Here is a 25,370-nt window from a genome sequence, read left to right on the forward strand (position 1 = left end):
TACTCCATCAGTTCAAAAACTCCACCATCAAGTCCTCATTTGCTATGAGTGACCCTAAACCTGAAGGAACTCAGTGTGCTATGGTCTCAGTGCCTCCAAGCAAGGGGCATCACATGGCAAGAATTCTACTATGGGTGAGGAGGTTCCACCTGTGCAAGACAGCGACTGTCCCCTAAACCAGCCATGAAACGTCAGCTGGGCCTTCTGGATGCCCTGCAATCCAAATGTCTCTATTCCTAATTTATTTCCTCACTCTCTAAAATACAGTGGTTATTTCAAACCTTTCTTCTTTGTGTTTTTAATCTTTTCCCTTCTCTTTTCATTCTCCTTGATGTTTCTTGCTTTACTTCTAAAATAAGAAACTTCCTCAAAACTTTCTTAGGTCTACCTCTCATCCTCTCCTTTTTGCCTCTGACTATGACATAATCCATGTTCTCACTAACATCAATCCTTCTGTTAGCTCTGACCTCATTCCCCAGACATCTCAGAATTCCCACAGCATAAATCATCCCTCTTTTTTCTTCTTTCTCTTTGGTCTCACCCTGCTGGTGGATTTTTCTAGTCTTCAAAAAAATGTTCAGATTAGTGTAATCTAAAAGAAAAATACTCCACCTTATTTCCCTGTTGATCTATCTCCTTGTCTCCTCGTCACAAATACTTCCTAAAAGACTTGTCCATCCTCTCAGACAACCTTATCTGTAGTATCAGTCCCTCTATTCTGATTTTCCCAACAATCACTCAACTGATTTCGGCAACATTGTTTCCTCCATATCACTAAATCCAGTGGAATCTCTGTGGCTCTTAACTTACTAGATCTTTGAATAGCGTTTAACACTTCTGACCTCTCCTTCTTCCTGACATGCTCTCTTCATGCGGGAAAGAAGCAATGAGTGCAATAGACCAAAAACTGGGTGTACTTTTTCCAGTAATGGTGATGGAACTGCTTTAATTCAACCACACTTTCCTGCCTGGTGCTAGTTGATACTTGCTCCAAACTGAACATTCAATACATCTCCAACAGTCAACACCAAAAATGTACTGTGCACTGGACTATGCTGAATGAAACAGTATATGCTCTCATGAATCTACAGGGAGACACTAGGCAAAGAATTAAGCAAATAGGGTATGTTGATGAACACCTGTAATCCCAGCATTTGGGAAGCTGAGGCAGGAAGATCACTGATAGTTCAAGGCTAGACTGGGCTACATAGTGAGGTGAAGGCCAGCCTGAATGACATAGCAAGACCTGTCTAAAAAACCAACAAAAAATATAAAAATATAGATGTCACAAAGGAAAACTATAAAGTGTTATCAGATCTCACTGAGTGTAAGGGAGTTATGGAAAAATGATCATCAGAATAAAGTCTGAACTTTGGCCTTAGGATTAAGCAAATTATAGCTCAGCAAAGAGAAAAATGCAACCATTCTAGGTAGCAGTTGTACCTGCCCTTTCCCACAAACTCAGCACCTGGAATACTGGCATCTGGTCTTAATTCTCCAGGAAGAGGAAGTTACATTTTTCTTTGGAGAATCTGACCAGTCTAAAAAACAAATAAATAAAATAAATAAAATCTAAAGATCTACAACAAAGATTCTTCAAACAAAAGATCTTGGCCAAATTACCTGCAGTAAAGTTAATAGTCAACAAACATCACTTAGTCTTAAACACAGAAAGACAGCCAAGGGTTCTAAGACAACAAAGGAAAGCTCCAGTGCAGTGCAGAGAGAGTCAAACAGAACTGCACAGTCTCTCAAAGGACAGAGCACAATGATAAATCAAAGTAAAACAGGAAAGACAATATCAGAAATTAAAGGAACAGTCCAGGAGGTAAATGTTCAAATTATAACAGTTCAAGGAAAAAAAGCATAGGAAAACCTTCATGCAAGAAAAATAATTCAGCACATTTCTTAGCATTAATAAACAAGCACCAAGGGGTTGAGAGGACCCAGCACCATGGACAAAAATAAATCCAGCAAGGCCGATCATTATGGGATTTCAGAACATTCAAACAAAAATGATGAAGAAATAAAGTGGCTTCAGATTTTGTTGCTGCAGAACTGCAAGCTAGAAGCAATACCCTTATCATACTAAAGGAAAATAATTATAAATCTAGAATTCTCTCTCTACTGGTCTAGAATAAATAAGTGCACTTAGAGTTTCAGGCACTCTTTCTCAGAAATCTCTCAGAGGATGTATTAACCCAGGTGGGTAGCCACTTGGGTTGGGGAAAGCCAGGACATAGGAGAGAAAAGGGAAACCTTAGAGTTGACAAGAAACAAGGATCCCAAGCCCCCAGAGGAGCAGTAGGTATTCAGCCAGCTGGACCTGGATCTGAAGGCTCTCAAGGGGATCTTCTCAAGAAAATGAAATTGACAAAATACCCTTTGAGTTTAAATATTTCCAAAAAGGCATGGTAGCACATGCCTGTAGCCAGAGGTCTTGGGAGGCTGAGGCTGTAAGAGAACCAGTTTGAGATTAACTTGGACTACCAGAGCAAGATCCTTTCTGAAATCTAAAAAATTAAAATTAAAAAGTTTTGATCCAAAAAATGGGGTTAAAATAGCAATGCATTCACAGAAAACTAAACATAGGTAGGTAGATCAAGACCAACCACATAAGGGAAAACAAGGCATTGTACAAATAGGAAAAGTCTTCCTAGCTGTTACAAACCTCATAGTCATGACTGCATTGAGGTGACCAGGCCCAGGGAAGAACTAGCGAGGGGGGCAGATGGAGGGATAGGAACTAGGTCTTTATCTTGCTTTATCCAGCAAACAGTAGATGGGCACAAAACTGTTAAATTACTACTTATTTTTTTCAGTTTTCGTGTGTAAAGAAATGGTATTTGTTTGTCACTATATAGATGAACACTAAACTAATGAGATTAAAGGTGTAAAAACCAACCACCTCCAAGGAAGAAATAGTCAAGCATTACTTTTTAATATTGGCACTGGGAACATAACCTAGTGGTGGAGCACTTGACTCGCCTGCAAATGAAAAAGAAAAATTTTTTTCCTAGTAAATCTTGAATATGGTGTCTTCTTAATGTTTTCATGTCTTTCAAACAATTGTATGTTTCTCCCAGTTATATATTTCTTCAATAGTTTATTGAATATATTTTGTAAGCTTCTTTAATTTCATGTGATATTATAAATATAGCTTTTCTTTTACAATACATCTGAACAATTTCTGGCAACTCATTTCTGGTATACAGAAATACAGTTGATTTCTTAAATTGATCTTAAACACAATGGTAAATGCAATTATTCATTTTAACCATTCCACACTCTATTTTCTTGAGTTTTCTTTGTAGACAAACATATTGTGCGGAGTAATGGCAGTTTGCTTCCCTCTGTCCTGTCTTCATGCATTATTTATTTTCCTTTTCCCTTTGTGTCGGCTAGGACCTGCTGCACAGGAAACTTGTTTCAACCCTGATTCTAAAAGGAATTGCTTTGAAAATTCCACCTCTAAAGAGACCATCAGCTTATATATAACACCGCATAAGACTGTGTTTTGCAAAGTGTGGGATAATTCTTTACATGGGACTCTTGTCATGGGCCAGGAAGAACTGTCGTGTGGGAGAGGTGGCCTGCGAACTAATTTCAGATTCTCCCATTCAGGGCAGAATGATTAGAAAGACAGGCTTCTAGGAAAAGCAATGACCAGAAAATGAGGCTTTTGACAGTCATTCTCTGACATCTAAGAGCAGTGGGCCTTTGAGCAGGTGGAGGTCCAGAATTTCATTTTCTATGATTCACTGTGACTGTTTCTTTCTATGGGTGGCAAGGGATTTTGCTTTTCAAAATTTTCATAGTAATATTGTTCCTTTAAAATTAATTTTACTAACAAGTGTCAGTTTAAAAGATTAAATTTTTATTGCACAAGTAGTGCTCACAACAATATAGATGTGGCAAAAATCTTTGAATGGTGTGTAAATGACTAAGATGTTCAGATTTGTGCTCCTGCGATATATAACACAAGCAAGAGCAAGCTGGAAGGCTGGCGGAGTGGCTGGCCGCAGACCTCTCCACGTCCTGATTTACGTGAAGGTCACAGGTATCCTGCCTTACTATGTACCACTTAAGTGAACAAGGGATGTCCTAAACATGTGGGTGACTCGTGTCACTGTCATACTAAGTATAAGGGGACAGTCTTGAAAAGATACAGTCTTCTTTATGTGACATTCATGCTACATTCTGTGGGAAAACATTCAAATTTTTACGGCTTTCCTGCAGTCACGAATTTTCTTCCTCCTGTCAGGATTTGCTTCATGCAGAGTAAAGCAAGCAGCTTTCATTTCCGCCTTACAAAAGGAAATAGGTAGAAATAATATGCTGCTTAGCAGCCAAATCTGACCTGACTCCCTTTATTGGAAGAGAAATGCAAGATGCTAGCAGAGGACGTTTTCACCGAAGTAAATAAGCTCTCTCAACTGATGAACACCATTATACTAATACCAAAGGAAACAAAGGCCTGAAGATGGGAGGCATTAAGTAGAAAGGCAAACAGAAAAATAGCAGACAGAACCCACCATGGGCACAAAGCAGGCTCTGCAACACTGAAAAAACAGGGGAAAATCCTTTAAGAGAAAATTGCGTGTAATTTTTTGGACTCAATTAGCCTTTTCCACAAAGAGCACTTTTCCACAAGCAGCCCATTAAATAGCAAATTAAATTACATGGGTTTTCAGTTGCCATGGTATTGGTTCTTCTCTAATGGACTGCTCGGACCCCAAGTCTCATGTTAGACTGACTTGTTTTCCTTGTCCTTGTGCTGTCTCCACTCCCTCTGTCCAGCCACAAAGTGAGGTAGGTGGCTTCGCCTCAAAGTGCCCACGGCAACCCAGAGACAGTGAATTCGGCCCTCAGCAACCTCCTGTGAGAGGCGGAGGGCAAAGCTGACCAAGAACGCTACAGTTTCCATTAGTCAGACGGCAGTGGCTTCGTGAGCTTTTTCCAGAGCAGCCAGGAGCCAGATAGCAAGTGTGACATTTGTGCACCGAGTCCTATCTTAGAGGATGAGGACACACAGAAGCAGAGGACATGGGCTGCTCACAGTCTTCTACAGTTGTCAACACTAACCTTTTCGTTCCGTTTCTCCCACCATAAAACAGAAGAAATACATTTCCCCCATTACCTAGTCATTCTTTTAAGTGCAGGGTACAATTTCCTATTGATTCCTATTTGCCAGATGTTCTTTCTAGGACCGAGAATCTTAAGTAATAGATTTGCCTTTCTGCAATTGTGTAGGTGCAGTTAAACACTAGCCATGACAGCAACTTTAGACTGGTATGTTAGATATTAATTCTGTGATAGTTTTTAGAAAAACCTCTTAACTTCTGAAGTTTTTAACAACTTTTCCATATCAATGAACAATCTTTTACAATGTCGTTTTTAATGCCTGCCTGATATGGGGAATATGCAACTTCAAGTTTTTTAGATATGCAAGCATTTTTCAGCTTTTTAGCAATATGAATGACTCTCTGATGGCAAAAAGAAATTGGGTTCTTCCTTAGAGACTCCGTGTTTGTAAAAGGAAAAGTGTTGTATATTTTTAAAATGTTGTGTATACTGAATGATTTCCTTAACCAACAAAAAGGTCTAACACAAAAATATAAAAAATAAAGTTCGTTATAATTGATCTATTCTGAAGACTTTTGCAGAATTAGGATAAAGTGTTTGTTATGATTTGGATCAAGAATGTCCCACAAATGCCTCATGTGACGGGAGGATGCCTGGAATGTGGAGTTGCTGTTTTTGGCCATGGATTTACCCACCAACTAGTTCCCTGGCCATGTAGTCTGCTAGGAGAGGGCGGGATGTTCACTGTGGGTGTGACCTGGGAGCATGTATCTCCCTTCCCGGGTCCCCCTTTCCCTCTCTGCTTCCTGGCTGCCAGGGGAAGCACAGCTTTCTTCTGTCATGCCTTTCCACCCCACCATGTCTGCCCTGCAGCCAGCTGACTGCAGACTGAAGGCGTGAGCCCGAATCAAGCTTTCCTCCTGTAAGTCGCAGGCGTTGGTTATTGTAGCCAGTGACTAAGACAGTCTCTTAATTTCTAGTGCATACAGATTGAGTGACCAAGTACAGTCCTAAAGTCATGGCAAACACCTTCTTCTTACTTCTCTTCAGTTACCTCTGACTCTGTGCAACCTTGTTTAATGGAAGTATTTAAAGGAGGTATTTAAAGTCTGAATGAAGCTCTAAACAAAGAACAGAATTAGATCAAAAGCTCCTTCTGCCTGAAATTAGTCTCTAATGCTAGCAGTAAAATTCATGAATTTACAGAGGTTTTAAGCAGTTAAGAGCTCTGATATGTGTTGTGTAAGTCCTCCAGAGTGTACCCCTTGTCATAGCAGTAGAGAGGCCCTGCCCTGTATGTTCATGTGTGGGTACAGTGTTACCACCTGTGTCCTTGTTAACATAGCTAGCAGTGACAAAAGCATCTGCTACTGCCATTGCTGCTCGCTGACTACCCATGAAGGTAGTCACTGTGGCATACCTTGGTTATTTATCTAATTTTTTCCTGAAATATCTATTATCTATTCCTAGTCTTGGCATTTATGTTCTCTCTCTCTCTCTCTTTCTCTCTCTCTCTCTCTCTCTCTCTCTCTCTCTCTCTCTCTCTCTCTCTCCCCCTCACTTTTCTCTTTTCTTTCTTCCTTCTTTCCTTCTTTCTCCTGCTTAGTTTTAACCAATCCGTCCTTTAATTTTTACAAAATGTTTTAATGTACTTCTCTCACATAGTCTCACACACATACCCCAGAGTTTTATGACTATCTTTTAACTTTATGATGTTTGCCACCAGAAAGTAATTATTTTTGCTTTCTCCAATTTTTTTTCTTTCCTTCATAGATTCAACCTTTCAGCCTGTGGCATGCGAGTCTCTGGTGGGCCTGACTGGCATGAGTGTCCTTCATCGGTGCAGGGAGCACTGCCCAGGGCTCTGGTCAGCTCCAAAGAGATGGGCATAGCGTGCCTGCTGGAAAGGTGGCGGCTCTGAGGAAGGAAAGGACTGTTCCCTCTCAGTCAGTTTGTGCTGTGGGAAGTCACAGGAACAGGCGGGAGCAAAAAGAGTTAATACAATTTCAGTAAAGCACAGTGACTGAGTCCATGAGAGCCCATGTACAACATAGTGACCAGAATCAATACTACCCTGCTGAGTAGCAAATCCTTAATATTCTTACCCCCAAAAGTAAAACATTTAAAATAAGTTATTTAAAAAAACATAATTTTTCAAACTTGTAAAAATGAACAAATATCTTTATAGCTTAGAATATTGAAAATATTCATAAACATAAAAACTAAATCTAAATCTAAGCAATTAGTAAGTATGAACAGAGGAGGGGGCCACACCTAGAAAGGTGGATGAACACTGGCTGATGCCCCCCTGTTCTGTGTCTTTCATCAGGGCCCTCTGTCCAGGGGCTCAAAGAAAATCAATAAAAAGAAAGAAAATGAAAAACAGAACTTTTGCAAATGGGAAAGGGATGGAGGAGAAGGAGGGAGAAGTGGGACCGGGGATGGGAAAAAAGAATTAAGATTTGTTACATAGATGCACCAACTCCTCACGTAAACGTAATCACTACGTAATGCAAACATGTATTAGAAAGACAGACAGATGAAAGAAAGAGACAAAGAAACGAAGGAAGGAAGGAAGGAAGGAAGGAAGGAAGGAAGGAAGGAAGGAAGGAAGGAAAAAAGAAAGAAAGAGAGAGAGAGAGAGAGAGAAAGAAAGAAAGAAAGAAAGAAAGAAAGAAAGAAAGAAAGAAAGAAAGAAAGAAAGAAAGAAAGAGAGAAAAAGAAAGCAAGCAAGCTAGGCTTACTCTTTCCCTCCAGTCCCATAGGCTGAGGAGACAAAAATACATTTTTAGGAGCCCAGTACTTGGCCACAATTCTTAAGTAAATCTGTTCCTCCTAAGACCTTTTGGTCCTTCCCCAGCCACATCAAATGTCCATACATTCTGTTTTCCTTGCCTTTTTGGCTGATGACTTTGCCTCAGATATGATTAATTGGCCTTAGTCACATATGACCCTTTTTTGGCAGGGGCATATGGTTTGATGGTTGTTTTTGAGCAGGGTTTTGCTTCATAATTCAGGCTGGTCTTGAACTCATTGTGTGGTCCAGGTTGGTCTCAAACTCATGGTGACTCTCCTGCCTCAGCTTCCACAGTGCTGAGATTACAAGTCTGTACCTCCATGCCCAGCATGAACTCTCTCATTTTAACATCACTGAATCTATAAATGTTCTGGCATTAAAAACCAACTTTTGTTTTGGTCCACTTGTTAGGAATAAAAGTGTGTCCACTGGTTCCTAGATTTCATTCCATCCTACCTTTCTGAAGATTTAGAATCTTTCAGTAACCCTATCACATGTACGGTCAATTGCTTTCTTCCACTGCATCATTTCCCTGGGCACATGTGTTTCTCTGTTCATCTGCAACATTGCTCTCCCATGACGTCCCCCAGCCTCCTGCAACGATGATGCTGTCCTTAAGCTGTTTTGCAGCCAAACCGCTAACAACTGCACACATATGCCGCTTCTCATTTCTAGTCACCTACTCACACTTCACAAAAATCTGGCTGCTACATTTCTTCACTCAACTCTTTTTGCTAGTGATGACTGCTACCTAACTGAAGGAACATCTCATTAAACCTTGACAGCTGTCCACGTAGTTAATTACCCTTGCTACTTAACCCAGTTTTGGTTTTTTCAATTCCTCAGAATAGGCCATCTCACTATCCTTTACTGACCTTTTCATCCTTCTAGAGCCTAAATGTTAGAATTCCCTGGCCTTCTATTTTTTTTTTTTCTCTAGATACTTTTTCCAGGTGATTTTAATGAGGTCCTTGAGTTTGAATGCAATCTATAGGTCAACAATTCTAAAAATTGTAGTTTTAGTACAAAGCTTTCTTTTGAGATACATTTTTTTTTCTTTTTTGGCTCTGGAATTGAACCCAGGGTCCTCTATGGTCTAAGCAAGCACTCCTCCACTGAGCTACATCCGGCTCCATGAAACCCACACTTTTATATCAAAAGTATTCTTGACTTAATTGTTTTGACAGCTCAAAGAGCCTGAAAAGTCTCCTGTTTAAAACCAAAATAGCAGGGCTTACTCTACCTGACTTGGTACAAAGTGGCAGCAGTCAGGTTAATGAAGCACAAGCAAAATAAATAAATGAATAAAAACTAGATACATAGAATAAAAGAAAATAGATGTATAGCATAATATATAATATATATATAATATATGTATATATTATACATACAATACATAGAGAGAACATATATAAAATATATAGAATACATAGAATAAAATAAAAGATATATAAAAAAGACATGCAGAATAAAAACTATATATATATATATATATGAGGCCAATTGGTCTTTGATAAAGATACCAAGGAAATTTAGTGACATATGATGCTGGAACAATTAGGCATTCATATTTTTTTTAAAAAAGTCTAAACTGTAATTCCCACCTTACATTAGATACAAAAAATTAGCTCAAAATGAATTCTTGTCCCCAAAGTAAAACCTAAAATGATAAAACTTCTAGAAGAACACATAGTAGAAAATGTTGTCAATGTAGTCAAAGGTATTTTAGATAGGACAAAAAAAAACACAAACCATAAAAATTTAGACAAATTAAATTTATCAATGTAAAATACTGCTCTTTGAAGGAAACTGTGAGTGGAATGGGAAAAAAAGGCAAAGAATAGAGGCTGGGGATTTAGCTCAGCAGCATAAGCGCCTGCCTTGAAAGCAGGCAGTTGTGAGTTCGATCCCTGGTACCGATAAAAATGAAAAAGACCCCCCCCCCAAAAAGGCAAAGAATGAATAAAAATATGTGTGAACTATAAGTGTAATAAATACTAGTATCCAGAATATGCAGAGACTCTCAAATCAATACTATCAAAGCAAGCAACACGTTGCTTTTTTTAAAGAAGCAAATGATATGAGCAGATATTTTATCAAAGTGAATATACATCTGACAAATAAATATATGAAAACGGATCCAACACTCTTAGTCATTAGGGAAATGTAAGTTAAAGCCACAATGAGATTCCAGTATGTACTTAATAGGACAGCTAGAGAATATTTTTAAAATCTCACAATGTCTGGCTTTGGCAAGGACAAGAAGCAGTTGGAAGAGTCACACATTGCTGATAGAAATATAAAACGATACTACCATTCTGGAAAGTAAGGTGGTCATTTCTTATAAATTTACCAAAGAATCCATCATTTCATTTCTAAGTATTCATCCAAATGAAATGAAAATATGGAAACATCAGACTTCATGTGTAAAAGTTGATATCACTGTCTTTTCAAAATTGGCAAGAACCAGGAATATTTCAAGCCTCTCTACTGGAAAGTGAATCAATTGCATGCAGTATAAAGCATGCAATACTGTTCAGCAATGAAAAGCTCTGATTTACCGGTCCATACAAGCATATGGATGACTCTCCCATAATTATGACAAGTGGAAGGCCACACACTTAATTTAATTAATATGACATTATGGAAAAAGCAAAATTTTAGGGACAGAAAAAAGATCAGTGATTGGGTGGGACAGGGAGAAGAAATAATATGAAGGGCACCAAATAACTTTTTTAAGATAATTTTGGTAATAGTTTTATGAAAAGAATGTTCCTCAAACATGGTGAATTTTATCCTGAATCTTACTGCATGTAAATTATACTCTATTAACCCTTCAAAACTCTAGTTTAGCATTCACCCCTTATATGTGTTTTCTTCCTCAAGTCTCTCCATCTCTTCTAGCATTGCTGTCTGCCTGTTTTCTGAAACCAGACACCCTGGAATTTCCTTCCCCTTCACCCCCACCCCAACTCTAATCTGTCTCTAAATCCCTCCATGCCACTTCCAGAATTGAGTGCAAAGCCGTCCCTTAGTCCCCTAATCTTTTCACCCAGGGTCACCACCTAGCATGGGCCACTGTCCCCTTCACATCACACCCAGTCGTTTCCCTTCTTGGTCTGCCTGCTTCTGTTCTTGCCCCGTGGACCCATCCCTGCATAATTCCAGTATGAGAATTTCAAGTAGAGATTAAAGCACACCATGTCTTGCTCAGGACAGTTAAGCGTCTGCTTTTTGGGACCTTGCACCTCCGCCTGCAGAGGGCTCTGTTGCCCAACTTACCCGATGTCATCTCGGAGCTCTCCCCTCTCCCATTTGTCCTCTGGCCTTCCACATCTCCCATACTCAGGACATTCATTTAAAACTCCAGGTCTTTCACTCTCCTAACAAACACTTGGTTTGTGCTGTCCCATAGATCTCCATTCCATTTGCTCATGACTCCTTTTTTGAAACACTAGCACTTTCTTATTCCTAAGGTCTTACTTAGAGAAATCCTTACTTTATCATTGTTCACTTCTAACTCTCTCCTTTGTAACTCCTTATTTCTCCTCCATCACACTTTCCCCCACTTTTAATTATATGCAGTATTTATGAATTAATTTGATTAACATTCCTATCCCCTACTGGACTATTGATTTTATGAGAGAGGAAACTATTCCTTCTTTTCACTTACAACATTGCCTAATGCATAGAAGAAGCTCAGTGAGTGTCTGTTCAGAAAACGAATGTTAGTGTATTTCCTATGGGGACACATGTTAAGCTTGCAGTGTGGTCATCACTGAGTGACCTCTCCCAAAAGAAGCCAACATTTTAAGTTCATGTACCTTACAGCCCTGGAACTCTTCTGAAAGCATGGGCACACCTACTAGATAGTCTGAGTGAGGAGGATTCACTGACTCTCAAAAGCCTGAGTGCAGGGATGCTGCTGTCAGCCAACCAGAAGGGCTCACCTCGCCACACCAGCTGCTTGGCACAGAGGATGGAGCTCGGTGTTGTACAGCAGTGCAAAGCTGTGTGTCCACTCAGAGAATAGCAGTTGAGCTTGGCTCCACGGTCACACAGGATCTTCACGCAGTCCACATTGGCCACTTCACACGCCACATGAAGAGGGGTCTTTCCGTTGGGTCTGCAGTTGATTGTGGCATTGTGGTCCAAGAGCACCAGGAGGCATTCCACATGACCGAACAGGACTGACAGGTGCAGGCCTGTGGCCCAGGAAGACTTTAATTTATAACTGGGCAACCAATAGCCTGGAGAAGGAGAGGGAAGAGAAAGAGAGCACCGTTTCATTTTTTAGGTTGAGGATTTCTCCCTATTTTGTGAAAATTTTTACAAATTGAGGAACAACCGTTCCACAGATGATAGACTAGTAGCTGAGGTTTTTGCCATTGTTTCATTCATTAACTTATTTAGATGTGCTTAAGTGATTTAGACTTTTTAAGTTTTTTCCTAATTTTCTTTCTCTGTAATTTCTAGTCTCTCTCTTTTTTTGTCTTCCTTTCTCTTGCTTTCTTTTCCCTTCCTTTTATTCTTTCCTTTTTTTCCTTCCTTCCATTTTTTCTTTCTTGTTTCTTTTTTAAAAATATATTTTTATTTTGAAGAGAAGAAAACCAAATGAAACAAAAAAGAATAGAGTCAATCAAAACAAAAGGATGAACATGGTGCATGACTTAAAAACAAAAATACAAGGAGTTCTACAATGGCTACTATAATGCCTCTTGTTATCTTCAAATGCATTGCCTATACCCTCAGGCATAATAAAATCAACAAAACAGTACAGAGTAAAATCAATAAAAACAAAACAACGTAAACAGTATAAGACTTCAAAAGAAGATAGTAGTAAAATCACAATAGGTACCATAATCATCTTAATATCATCAAAGTAGTTGCCTATACCATTAGACATGATAAAATCAAACAAAACAGAATAGAATAAAATCAGTCAAAACAACAATGAAAGAATACAAGGTTTCAAATCAAGCTAATAGGAAATCAAAAAATGGTTACCATAATATATTTTTGTTAACTTTGAAATAGCTGTCTACGCCATCAAATATAATATAATTAGACAAACACAAACAGAATAAAACCAAACTAAACAGGACAATAAAAATAATACGAGTTTCAAATCACAATAATAGATTAACAATGGCTACTTCCTTCCCTTTTTAGACAATTCCTCCCCTTGCACTTTCACAGGATGTATTGTACAAGTTGGATCCCACTAACTCCTTTAGTTTTTATAGGGAAGCAACACACTATTCATATATGTGACTCTGAATCTTTTTACCTCTGAACATGATCTCAAGTTGTATCCATTTACCCACAAGAGCCTCAAGGTTATCTTTATTTATAGCCGAATAGTTTTCCATTGTATAAAAGTGGCATGGCTTTCTAACCAGTCTGCAGCTGATGGGCAAGCTACCCCCACTTTTTTCTTGTTCCCTGTCAAATAGAGCATTGTTTTCTCATCTTTGACTTTCAGTCTATAAACCCATTTTAGGTTAAATATGTTTCTTGTATAAAGCACATTGGTGGACCCTGTCTCCTGATCCACTCTGCCTATGTTTCTTTTTATTGAATTGAGGCCATCTATATTAGTGAATATGGCCAACATTCTCTGCCTCATCTCTGCCACACTATTTTCCTGCCATTGGTTGCCTACTTTTCCCCTTCACCCCATTGTCTGCCTCACTCAGTGAGCTCCCTCTGCCAGTGTTCCTGAAACCATGGTCTTTTTTTTTTTCCTCTCTCTAGAATATCCTTCAGTATTTTTTGTAGGGTTGAACTCCTCCGGTTCCTCTTTGTCAAGGAAACATCTTGTTTCTCCATTAATTTTGAAAGATATTTTTTCAGGGTACATCAACCTGGATTGGAAGTTATTTCCTTTTAGGGCTTAGAATACTTTGCCCTAAGCTCTTCTTGATTTGATGTTTTGTGTTGAGGAGTCTGTCATGATTCTGATGAGTTTTCCTTTATAGGTGACCTATTTCTTTTCTCTAACAGCTTTTTAATATTTTTTTTTCTTGTGTTGAATTTCTAGGATCTTGATTATTGTATGTCTGGGTGTAGATAGATCTGTTTTGGTTGTAGCTGGCTGGAGTTCTAAATGCTTCACTTATCTGATATCATTTCCATTTCCTGTGCTTGGAAAGTTTTCTGAAATTATTTCTGTAAGTAGCCTTTGTATTTCATTTCTGTTGACCCCTGCTTTTTCACTCTCATTTATTATTCTTAAATTGTGCTTCTTCGTGTCATCTTGTAGTCTTTGAATCGTTACTTCCTGGTTCCTTCTTATTTTTAAGAGATCTTTCCTTTCTTGATCGCAAGCTGCAAACCTGTCTTCAAGGTTTGAAAGTTTGTCTTTAGTTTCTTTCAAGCAGTTTTGCCAGATTTCAATGGAGTTTTTAATTTCCTGGTACTCTCTGAATCTGCTGCATGTGTTCTAACTCCTTTTTATATTCTTCATTCAAGATTTCCCTCATTTTCCTATGATTCTCTATCCTTCTATCTATGTCTTCTTTAGAGGTGCTTAGCAGTTCTTTTATTATGTTTTTCATTTCTTCTTTGACCTGAGATAATATTTCTGTTCTAATTTCTTTTATAGCCTCATGAAGTTGTTTCTTTACTTCAGTTGCCATCACTTCAGAAACTTCAGGTGTGCAACTCCTGATCTCATCCATGTTTACACCTCATGGACCAGAGGGTTAGAGGTGAGAGACTGCTTTATGCTTCTTCCTCTTCTCATGTTCCTGGTTTCTACTGGACAGGTGGGTAGTGGGGTTCCCAGCACTTCCTGTGTTGGCTATAATTTCTCTGAAGGGAGACTGTTTGATTTTTCTAGCCAGGGCTGGCTAGAGATATCTGATGGTGACCAATGGGTATGCTGATATAGGACTATCTGCTGCTTTTCCCAGCCTGCTTTGGCTCACCAGCGGCTGGTGGAGTGCAAGCAGGGGTACGGCAGGCTGACACCTCCCTCCCAAGCTGGTTAACAGCAGGAGCCCCCACTACATACAGTATGTGCAGGAGACAGAGCTGGTTGGAGACAGCTTTAGGGAACCTCAGCAATGGCTGTTGGGATGCGCAGAGTGGCAGGACTCAGTCCAAGCAATTTCCACCATTCTGCTCTGAGCTAAGAGTGGCTGAAGGAAGCCAGCTGCATTTCTGGTTCTGGGCTTATCTTGCCTGATTCCAAAATGGCTCCTGGCCAATCACCCTCTCCCGTGGCAGGACTGAGCCCTCCATCACCCTCTCCCATAGGAGGACTAAGTCTTCTACACTCATCGTCAGCCAGTGCAGTTCTCCATGTCCAATGCTTCCCTCTGCCCCCATGTTTCTTTGCAGAGGCCTTCAGGCTTGCCAGCCACCACTATCACTGTGACTGTGCGTCCCCAGGTTTCAATAGCCCTTCTCGCATGGTGGGTCTGGCTCCGGGTGAAAATGCTGCCAGCTACCACCTTCTTCTTTGTTTAAATGCTTCTTGCTTTACTCTCTCTGTGAGCTTCAATTCTCACTTTAGATTTTTCCTAGGTCGAGGGGACCCACTTCCTTCCTTCTTGTCTTCCCCACGATGCTATATTCCCACATCCTCTCACAGAGGCCAGTTTCTCTGTTGCTTACTGTTCCACTATCTTCCTATATGCCCACTTTCTTGTTTCTTAATGGTCCTGGAGATTAAACCCAGAGACTCACATATGCTAAGAAATCCTGTACCACTGAGCTCCCTTCCCAATTTCTTTTTTTGTTTGTTTGTTTTTTTGCAGAAAAGTCATGATAAATTTCTCAGGCTGGCCTTGAACTTCTGATTTCCCTGTCTCAGCCTCCCAAGTAGCTGGATAACAAGCAGGCACCAACATACCCTGTCCTTTTTAAAATTCTTTCTGTCTGTACTATTCATGCTATCTTATTTCTTTATGAACTTTACAGTCTTGGGTCTCAAAAGGATTTGTTTGAGACCTCCATTTCTGTGGTTGTATTTTATTTTATATGATGAACTACATGAGACTCTCCCTGAATCACTGAGAATTTGTCTTGAATAAAGCCAAACTGTTAGCTTAAAATTTTTATTCCATTTCAATTATTTTCCCTATAGCTTTGTTCAGTCCAAATTGTGAATGTTTCCAATATTCTTTAAAAAATCTTTTACACATTCCAAAATTTTATTTGCCTACCTGTTGATTTATACACTATTTCTTTCCAAAACATAATTAATACAAAACACTAATTTGTACACAATATAAGATTTTTCAAAATGATCTAAAAAATATAGGCAAAGAAAAAAAAAAGACAGAAAAGATGTCAAGAGTACCAAAGGTACACAAAGTATAAATGACATTTTGCCCAATAGAACTTCAGTGAGATTGCCTCTGAAATTCCTAGCAGCCAAAATAAACAGGAAATCCAGATGTGTTTATACACTTAACTATGCCTGCAAGTTCCGCACACATTAGCTGGCCAAGAGAAGAATAGTTGTTCCTAGAACTGAGATCTTAGATAAAATTTTATTAGCTATTGGAATGTTTCCCCTCTCTCCTCCTTTCTAGCCCTCTCCCACTGACCCAATTTTTTTATTCACTGAGCTATTCTTTCTTCTATAAGTCTTTAACAGTTGCCACATTTGACAAGCTGTGACAACGATGAATGTATAAAACTGTCAACATCTACAAGCATAGCATTTTAAATTCAATATAAGTGTGGAAGGGAACATGGGTAGAGAAAGATGAACTACTTATGGCAAAATGAAGATGTGGGGATACACTTGAAAGCTGAAACAGCAAAATAAATTTTAACACAGATACTTCAATAAATGACTTTTTGGCTATAAAGATCTCACAAATCAAAGGTAATGAGAATATGGTTAAATGGTCATTTATTTAAGGAAAAACCTAGGAGTTTGAGTTGATAGTAATTTCAGAAACAGTGGGATGGAGCTGCTTAAAAAAGTATACCATATTAATCCACGTTAATCAGAAACTGATACCCAGAAAAACAGAAGCAAAAGTTGTATTCCTCACTAATTAGATGAGGCCAGAATAATTCTCAAATATTAGAACTCTTCCTTAAGCACCAGACTTTAAAAGAAATGATGAGCAACCGGAAGCATTCTAAAGATGATGACCACACTAAAGTGAGCCTGGTTATCAGATACCAAAATTCTCTCAGTTAAGTGAAAACAATACATATTTATCATTCCTGGGTATCTCTTCTACAAGCAAGATCATTCATGTGTGAAATAACTTACAGGACCACTGCACTACACAAGCCCATGGAGTTATGGATCGTGATAACCTGGCCTGTACATAAGACTGTGTGTATACTACAGCACTGTTCCTGGTAGTTAAATGATTGAACACAGCTTCACTGTTTGTTATAGGAGACCAATAGAGTATCTTCATTGCATGGAATGCTATCTAGCCATTTAAAAGAACTGGGAAGTTGTACATACACTGAAATAAACAGAAGTCAAGATATAGTACTCTAATCATATGCAAATATATTTTTAAATTTTTAAATACTCTGAATCAGAAACTATTTATAATGGTGGTCTCCAAGAAAACCACAGACTGGAAGAAAAAAACATAGGTCTACTTGTTCCTGAATGCGCCCATTGTGATTATAAAGTTAGAATCTGATACATGTATTAAATTTTTTAAAATTTTATAAAATTAAAACAGCATTTACAGGGTCATACACAATGCTGATAAACACCCCAGGAATAAATCAAGACTTTATCTTCCTGTATTCCACCATTGCACCTAACTAAACACATATAAACACACACACATGCACACACACACACAAACACATACACAAACACACACACACACACACACACACACACACACACACATATACACTCACACACGCACACACCATCCCCTTTGCAGCTCTTCAGAATTCTAAGGCCATCTTTCTTTCTTTTCCTCCCACATCTGTCCTTACCTAAATCTGTGCTTTCAAAAGAATTTCACTTATTTTATCCTAAGGTTTAATGGATTGCACATTGTTTAAAGTGTGATCGCTCTCAGGTTTATCTGAATTTGCATATTAGTGTTCAGTCATTAAACTAAGTTGCCAAGATAATGATAGGAGATTTCAGACACTGAGAAGGATGAGCATGGGTGCTAAGGATTTTTCCCAGCAGACCCATGCAGATGCACACACAACATAGGGATGCTTGTATATACACATGTATTTATACATTTCTATTTAATTATTGACATTGACTATGCTTGCCAAGCAAAATTCTCAAGCTGAATGGTATGCAACCTGCTTTGATCACTAATTATGAATGAATCCTATTAATACCAATACATAATCATTTTAGTACTCAACTTTCTTCAGTAAGCAACTTGCAAAGATAGGTTTTTTGTTTTGTTTTTTTTTTTTTTCTTTCTGTCTTGGAAAGAAGCTGGCTCCAGACATGAAAACCAGGCTGTATTTTGCCTACCGATTAGCCTCAAAGATTAGGCAGCTCTGTGCGGCAACTGATCAGAAGCTCATGCCTGCTTCTGCGATGGGAAGAAAAGATGATCTCCAAAAGGAAGAAGCAGAGAGCTGATTAAGAAAACATCATTTTGATGTAAAATTAAAGAAACATAGTGTTGATAGTGGAAGGAGAATTATGCATTCCAAGCCTTTTATTTTCCAGAAGAAAAAACTGCCACATTTTCGTAAGTCTCCTACTCATAAGCCATAAGTCTCCTGCCTCAGCCCAAGCTCATGACTTCTGCAATGCAGAATATCTGTCTTTGTCTTTGTGCAGGCAGAATAGGCTTATCTCCAAGTCTGCTTTACATAACAAAGAAAGGGAAAAATCTTAATTCATCTGTAAAAGTCAGATCTCTGATCTGAAAATTCATTTCCTTGTTGATCTTTTTTCTTCCTCCTAAGTTCCCGTTAACACCTAAAGAATTTATCTTGCCTGTTTATTACATGAATCAGTCATCCTTGGCTTCTCCAATCATTTCATCTGCATCTTCCATAATCATAAGCATTAACTAGTAAATCGGGCTCACACACCATGAGGGCTTGGAATGGAGCCAACACTCAGAATGGTACTGTGCCTACAACTCACTCTGCTAGATCAGAATATGTGTAACTGAACAAGACACTTTCTTTGCCGCCCCCATGAGTGGTCATGGCTTGGGGCACGCTGGTGTTCATTTGAAAGCTCTGTTGTAGGACTTTGGTGTGTGCTTGAGGCCAGGAGCTCCTGGACAATATGCCCAAGCTGAACAGGAAAGCCTGCTGCACTGAACAGAGGAAAGAACAGACTATTGCAAAGGGACCCCCCACATATAGTCACCACCTTAAAATGGGACTAGAGACCTGGGTCACTGTGTAGCAAGTGTGGAAATACACCTACTGTCATAAAGGACTGGACCCCAGGTACAGTGGTCTTCAAATACCATAGATGTGACTGAGCCTGCAAGCATACTTGTGTGGATGCTGGTCTGCGAAGGGATAGATATCTGTCCCCAAACTATAACCACTTCTGCGCACAGCATGTTGGAAACACCACAAAATGATCATCCAGATTCACTTATGTTTATCTCTTCCTCCATAGAATTTTCCCAGGGATTCAAAGCCTAGAATGTGGTTTATTCTTAGTGTTTGTGTTTAAAAGTCCCCCTCTGTTTGTCTTCACGGATATCATAAAGATATCCGTGAGGTCAGGCTGCACAAAGAACTAGGGTGGGAAGCATCAGGAGACAGTGCCCTTGGGGGCTGGGTAGGAGAGTGAAGCTTCAGGCTTTACCACTAGTGTAAACCACTTACTCTCTACCTGAAGTCCAAAATCTGTGTTTAGTTATGACTACTTTGAGATGAGCTTGGTGTCCGTGAAGGGCTCCACCAGAGAAAGAGAGAGAGAGAGAGAGAGAGAGAGAGAGAGAGAGATGCTTCTCCCCGTGAACAGACCCCTAGAACTTCCAAACACAGGCTCACCTTTTCCCTTCCCCAGACCCTAATGAATTATTTGCTTACATAATTTTATCTCCATAACATAAATCTTCTGCACACAGGAGCTTAGGGAGGGTATTAGCAAAGCACCCACTTTACAAATGAAGACAAATCTGCTAGGAGTTAAGTAATAGAAAGTGCCCATATCCATGTAAACTAGTACTGATAGAGATCCATCAAACTCTCAAACTAATCTCCCCAAATCTTTATGTAGCCATCTCTGATCTAAAGCTACATGTACTTCACCTCCAAGCCAGTTTCACTTATAGCTAAAAATTCTCAAAGAAATTTAGAAGTTTTACCTTTGCAAAAATATGCAAATTATCCTCCTGTATGTGTGCTTAATTTAAATCTGAAACCAAAGAATTATGCCTGTGTGGCTGGACAGAGAGCCCACTAGCTCAAGAAAAATGGTAAGGAGCAAAGCGATTCAGACATCTTTTGGGGAGAAGGCACTGATTTTGCTCCAGCATTTGGGGAGTCTGTACACATTTCTGGGAAAACTTCAGCTAAGCCAGGGCTCTGTAACAGTTATCAACCAGACTGCTATGAGTCACCCAAGTCCCATGCAAAGAGGCCTCTGTGATTACAGCCAAAGGTTATACACACGGCTTGTGGATGGATTAGCAGACATTTGCTCTGCCTGTGTCCACTTATTTACAAAGTCCTGAAGGATTATAGACTAAAGTGCAATTCTTGTCTATTTTGTAATAGCTAATGCGTTCAGGATAATTCTCTGATCTCCCCTTGGGAGGGTAAGAGGAAGCAAACTGAAAATGAAAAAGTAAAGGAAAAAAGTTTGAGCATCCAGGAAAGGAAAAGAACTCTAGGATTGTAATACAAAGCAGGAGAGTAGATTTCTGGAAACAAGAAAAATGGGGTGATAAAGAGATTATTGATTAGAAGAGTAGAAAGAAGAACTTTCATGGTATTTGGAAAGCAGTTGCAACACGTAAAGCAGATAAAGTACCTGCCAGAGAGTTTTCAAGTAAAATTATTCATTGGTGATATTAATTTAAAAATATGACTACCAACCAAGAAACCAGAGGCTGTGGGTCATAAATAGAATATTTAAAGTGCATTACACTGATTAATTAAAGGATTCTGATTACCTTGCTGAATAGAAAATTTCATACCAAGATGTCTGATGTGCTTATATCATTAACAAGCCAAAAACATATCCAAAAGAAAATCAAACCATGTAATCAGACAAACTTTTGGAACACTTTGGAGGCCATTGGTTCACGTTTCCAGTACATAGGTTACCACCAGGAACCAATATGAAGCACCTTTGTTGTTTCCATGAGATTTCATCTCAGTTTGCTTTCTCTCTAGATACTGTCTACTCATCTTGGAAAAAACTTTATATCATGACGTCCCTTAATTACTCAACCATTTATTGCATCCAGTAATTAAACATTAATTCCTATATTTATTCTTTTTTCCATCATTTTTAAAGTGACCGTCTAGTAAATGCTATTTTGTTTACTTCTTAAGACTCATGTCCCTGTCATTCCTGGGGAGGTCTCTCAAATGCCAGCCAGCACATTTTACTTTGCCTTACAAAATATGCTGTTGTTTAAATGAATAAACATAATTTTACCTGGAGTCTTTTGCTTTTGATTTTTATTTATTTATTTGTTCCTTTTGTTTGTTTGTTTTGGTATTAAAATTGGAACCAGGTCTTTCTACATGACAGGCAAGCTACATCCCAATCCTTTTTTAAAAAATTTTATTTTGAGACAGTCCTGCTCAGTCACTAACTGCCCAGGCTGGGTGTGACCTTGGGGTCCTTCCAGAATGCTGGGACTACAGCTACCAGCATATGTCCCTGAAACTGGTTGAAGATTTTATGACTAAGCTTAAAGTATCTTGAAATAGCAACCTGACGATTCTCCAACTTTAAGAAATTACTGTCAAGTGCTGGTGAAACACAGAACCCACAATTTGAACATATGCTCAGGGGACTGACTTCCAATTCTGTGCTCCATGGGCTGCTTGGAACTGGATCCAGAGCTACCAGGAGAAGCAGAGAATCATTTTCAGACTTCTTTGGACACAATAGCTTTATTTTCTCCCACTCACTAAATCTATATTCGTGTATAGATTACAAACTATCGATCATATTCATCTACTTTTGACTACTAGTATATTTATTAGGGTGTAGATTTGGGGAAATAACGTTTAGATGTTAAATGGGCTTCTTAGCCAGCTAAGTTCTGAGTTACCATTCCAAAAATGATAGTATGATTTTTGCATTATTTTAAATGTATTGTATTTAGAATTAAAATCTAACTACTTTTTTCAATGCCATAAAAACACTATAGTATGTTTTAAAGGAAAAAAATGGTGACTAAATCATCTATTAACCTTTTTCAGGATAATCACATGTTGAATTCAGATTCACATTATTAATTACATAAGAAAATTTAAAGTAACATATCTGTTATAGTTTTAAACATTGTCATTGGTTTTATACAAACCAAAGTAACTGAAGATGAAGAATCCCACCCTTTCAAAGTAAACAAAAATAATGCTTCCCAATCTGTATGCTAGTTACTGAGGTTTATTAGGCTAATGCTTACAATTTGTATACTTTTTTGCCTAGAGCTTTTCAAGCATGCTTTAAAAAATATCAAACAGTAGCACATAAGAATTCAGCAGTCTTCAATGGCCAAAAGTTCTGCTTTTAGTTAATAAATACTCAAAGGATTTAATCCAGCTACACGTCCTTCAAGGCCACACAGAATAGGACTTATTCTTCAGAACAATTTGAAAAAGAACTCAGAAACTAACACACTAGGTGTAGGCTTTCTGCTCTACACTATTTCAAAAGCACTCCTTTGTGAGTTAAGAAATTGATAAGACCACTTAGGTCTACAATGCTCAGCCAGCAACCAGGCTGCTATTTATCACTTCCATTCCAAACGTTGGTATTAAATTGGTGATTAGACTGGAAGTATGTGAAAAAGAACTGAAGTAATATCAAAGAGAGATGACACTCTAACCTGAATTAAAGAGACAGAGTTTTAGACTCACGGTAAATGGGTTGTGTTTCTACACACACATGTACACACACACACCAGTGATATCCTGCAACCCTGAAGATATGGTCCCAAGTCCTGGTATTTCTGTTCAGACACACACCTAGCACAAAGAACACTGGAACTTTCCTTTTGTTTCTCAGGTTCTGTGATTTGCTGTCTCCTAATTGAAAGCCACTGCCCATAGTTCTAAAACTGTAAAAATGCACATTAGAGTAAAGGAAGATTTAGCTTTGGGAGAACCATAGGAGTCAACTTGCATTGACAAGAATTTAAGACACTGTTTCTTCTTAACCAGGGGTGATGACACCATTATAAATAGCAGGGAATAAAATAAAACTATTTCCTAAGAGCCGGAACCTCAAAGTTCTTTTGTAATAACCTCAAAGCTTTCACAAGATCCTGGTACTCTGGCTACACAGAATTGAGAACAGACAGTCTTTCGGAATCTGGGTCAAATAAATTACCCAGAGCTTTGGCCCTGAGTTATTTTGCATTAGACATAAATATAAGTTTTCAAAATACCTTTAAAATGTGCTTAGCATTCAAGACTTTTGCTAACTAACCAGTTGTTCACTAAATAAATTCTTTCACTAAACAGACTCATAATATAGAAGCAATTTAATTACATAGTATATCATTTTTTCTTTTTAGCAGAGTACCCATCAAAATTTTTTTTAAAAACATAGACACTTCCTTTGTCTTTCAGTCAAAATAACAATGCCAATTTATTGCGAAGCTCGTAAGTACTAACTGTAAGCACAGAAACTCGTCTTAACTATTTTACTTACTTCCTTGAGTCTTGATTATCCTGGACTACTGAATTAGTACAAAAATATATACCATTAGCATTTTGTCTGGAAATGTATGGAACTAGTGATTTATATATATGAACAGAAGGCATCTATACACATGAAAAGTAATTGTATACACTTTTACTGCTAAATGCTACACATGATACTGTCTCATCTATTTATTTAAACAGAAGTGATGTTAAGTAGGGTGTTTATTTGCGGTCTGCTCACCAGATGGCCAAACTACTCAAGTTCCCTCATTAACTAGTTGATTTGGAAGTTAGAATCAGCATGTTGTTTATTTCCGATTTCTTAAGCGTGAATTCCAGGGAAATCCTCGATAAAAGGATTTCTGTGCTAATTTTTGTTTTCCTTAGTTTTGCATCCGATCAGATATTCTGCACTTCTACAATCTTGATCTATAATTGTAGTTCAGAAATTGAAGTTAACTTTTTAGTTTTTCTGAATTTAGCTTTTGTGTTTGAACTAAAACTCATTAAAATGATGAAGATCATCAAGGTGCCTGCACTATAACTCCTTCTCTTAATTAATCTTCAAATGGAAGAGAAAAGATTTCTTTTCATTCACATGGACACTGAGATGATATATCTTTAAGTGGCTGCTAATAGAGAATTAACAATCACAATGTCTAGAGTAGGTCTCAATTGTCTGTTTCAATCATAATCTAAAAATATTTTATTAATCTGTATCATTACAGTCAGAAGAAAAATTAGAAACACACAATGCATTACTAAATATGGTTGTTCAGGATTTCAAATTCTAAGCACAGGACAGAAAAAGAAAAGAAATATATTTAATATATTTGCTTATATATACTCTGTATTTTATATATAGTATACATAAGTATGTGATACATATCAGTCTATAAGCATTTCAATTTAAAAAGAATGAAGAGAGAAAAATTAAGAGATACAAATATGTGTTAATTAAATGCTTAATCAATATGAGCTACTGGTTTACAGTAGGTGACTAAAGCTTTGTGCTTTTTAAAAAGATTCATTTTATATCCATTTTACAATTACACCTATATTTTTTACCTTGTTTATAAGATGCCAAAACCATATTCTCATCTTCAACTTCAAAAACTGTGTCCACATCTATTTGCCTTTTGATTAAAATAGCCTTCAGTTTTCCAAAGTCATTTGACTTTAGAGCCTCAAGGAAATTTTTCTTAACTAGCTTGGCAGCTCCAGATTTAGTGATAGGGGCGGTGGTGTCGTCCATCCTCCTGTCCCTCTGGAAGTTGTGTCGTGATTGTTCAGAGGAGCAACGCCGAGCAGACAGGCTAGAGAGTCCACAAACTGTCGGCTAATTTTATCCCAAAGTTATGCTGATCCGTTCTATTTATATAGGGATCATTTCAAACTTCAAAATATCCTTCTTGACTGTCACTGCATTTTCATGTCCCTTAAACTGAGTGTATATCAGCTGATTCATTCAGTAACACACAATGTTGATAGGAAGGGAAGCTCTCACAATACATTAACAAGCATGAAATGTCATTGTTACTTCTTTTATGATCAGAGGAGTAATATAAGATTTAAAAGCTCCTACTGCCCTTTTTTTTCTTTCCTCATTAAAACCCTCTGGTGCCTGGCTGGACACCCAGTGTCTCACTCTGACTCACAAAGACAAAAATGAAAATTTTTCTGGTTGTCAATA

The 25,370-nt window shown here is 38.2% G+C and overlaps 1 protein-coding gene across 1 annotated transcript in view; it reads right to left on the reverse strand.

Moving 5' to 3' along the window:
* Asb4 (ankyrin repeat and SOCS box containing 4) overlaps positions 1 to 25,005 on the reverse strand; it is a 70,924-nt gene extending 45,919 nt beyond the window's left edge. Inside the window, exons 1-2 of the mRNA XM_003475110.3 lie at positions 24,746 to 25,005; positions 11,833 to 12,132 (exon numbers count right to left, since the gene is read on the reverse strand). Coding sequence (XP_003475158.1) covers positions 11,833 to 12,132; positions 24,746 to 24,932 — 487 coding nt within the window. The 5' untranslated portion in view covers positions 24,933 to 25,005. The remainder of the gene's footprint in view (positions 1 to 11,832; positions 12,133 to 24,745) is intronic.
* Positions 25,006 to 25,370: the final 365 nt, after the last annotated feature.

The sequence above is a fragment of the Cavia porcellus genome, unplaced genomic scaffold (genome assembly GCF_034190915.1).
Source record: "Cavia porcellus strain 051 isolate PalLab524CR breed Dunkin Hartley unplaced genomic scaffold, mCavPor4.1 scaffold_2, whole genome shotgun sequence".
NCBI classification, from domain to species: domain Eukaryota; kingdom Metazoa; phylum Chordata; class Mammalia; order Rodentia; family Caviidae; genus Cavia; species Cavia porcellus.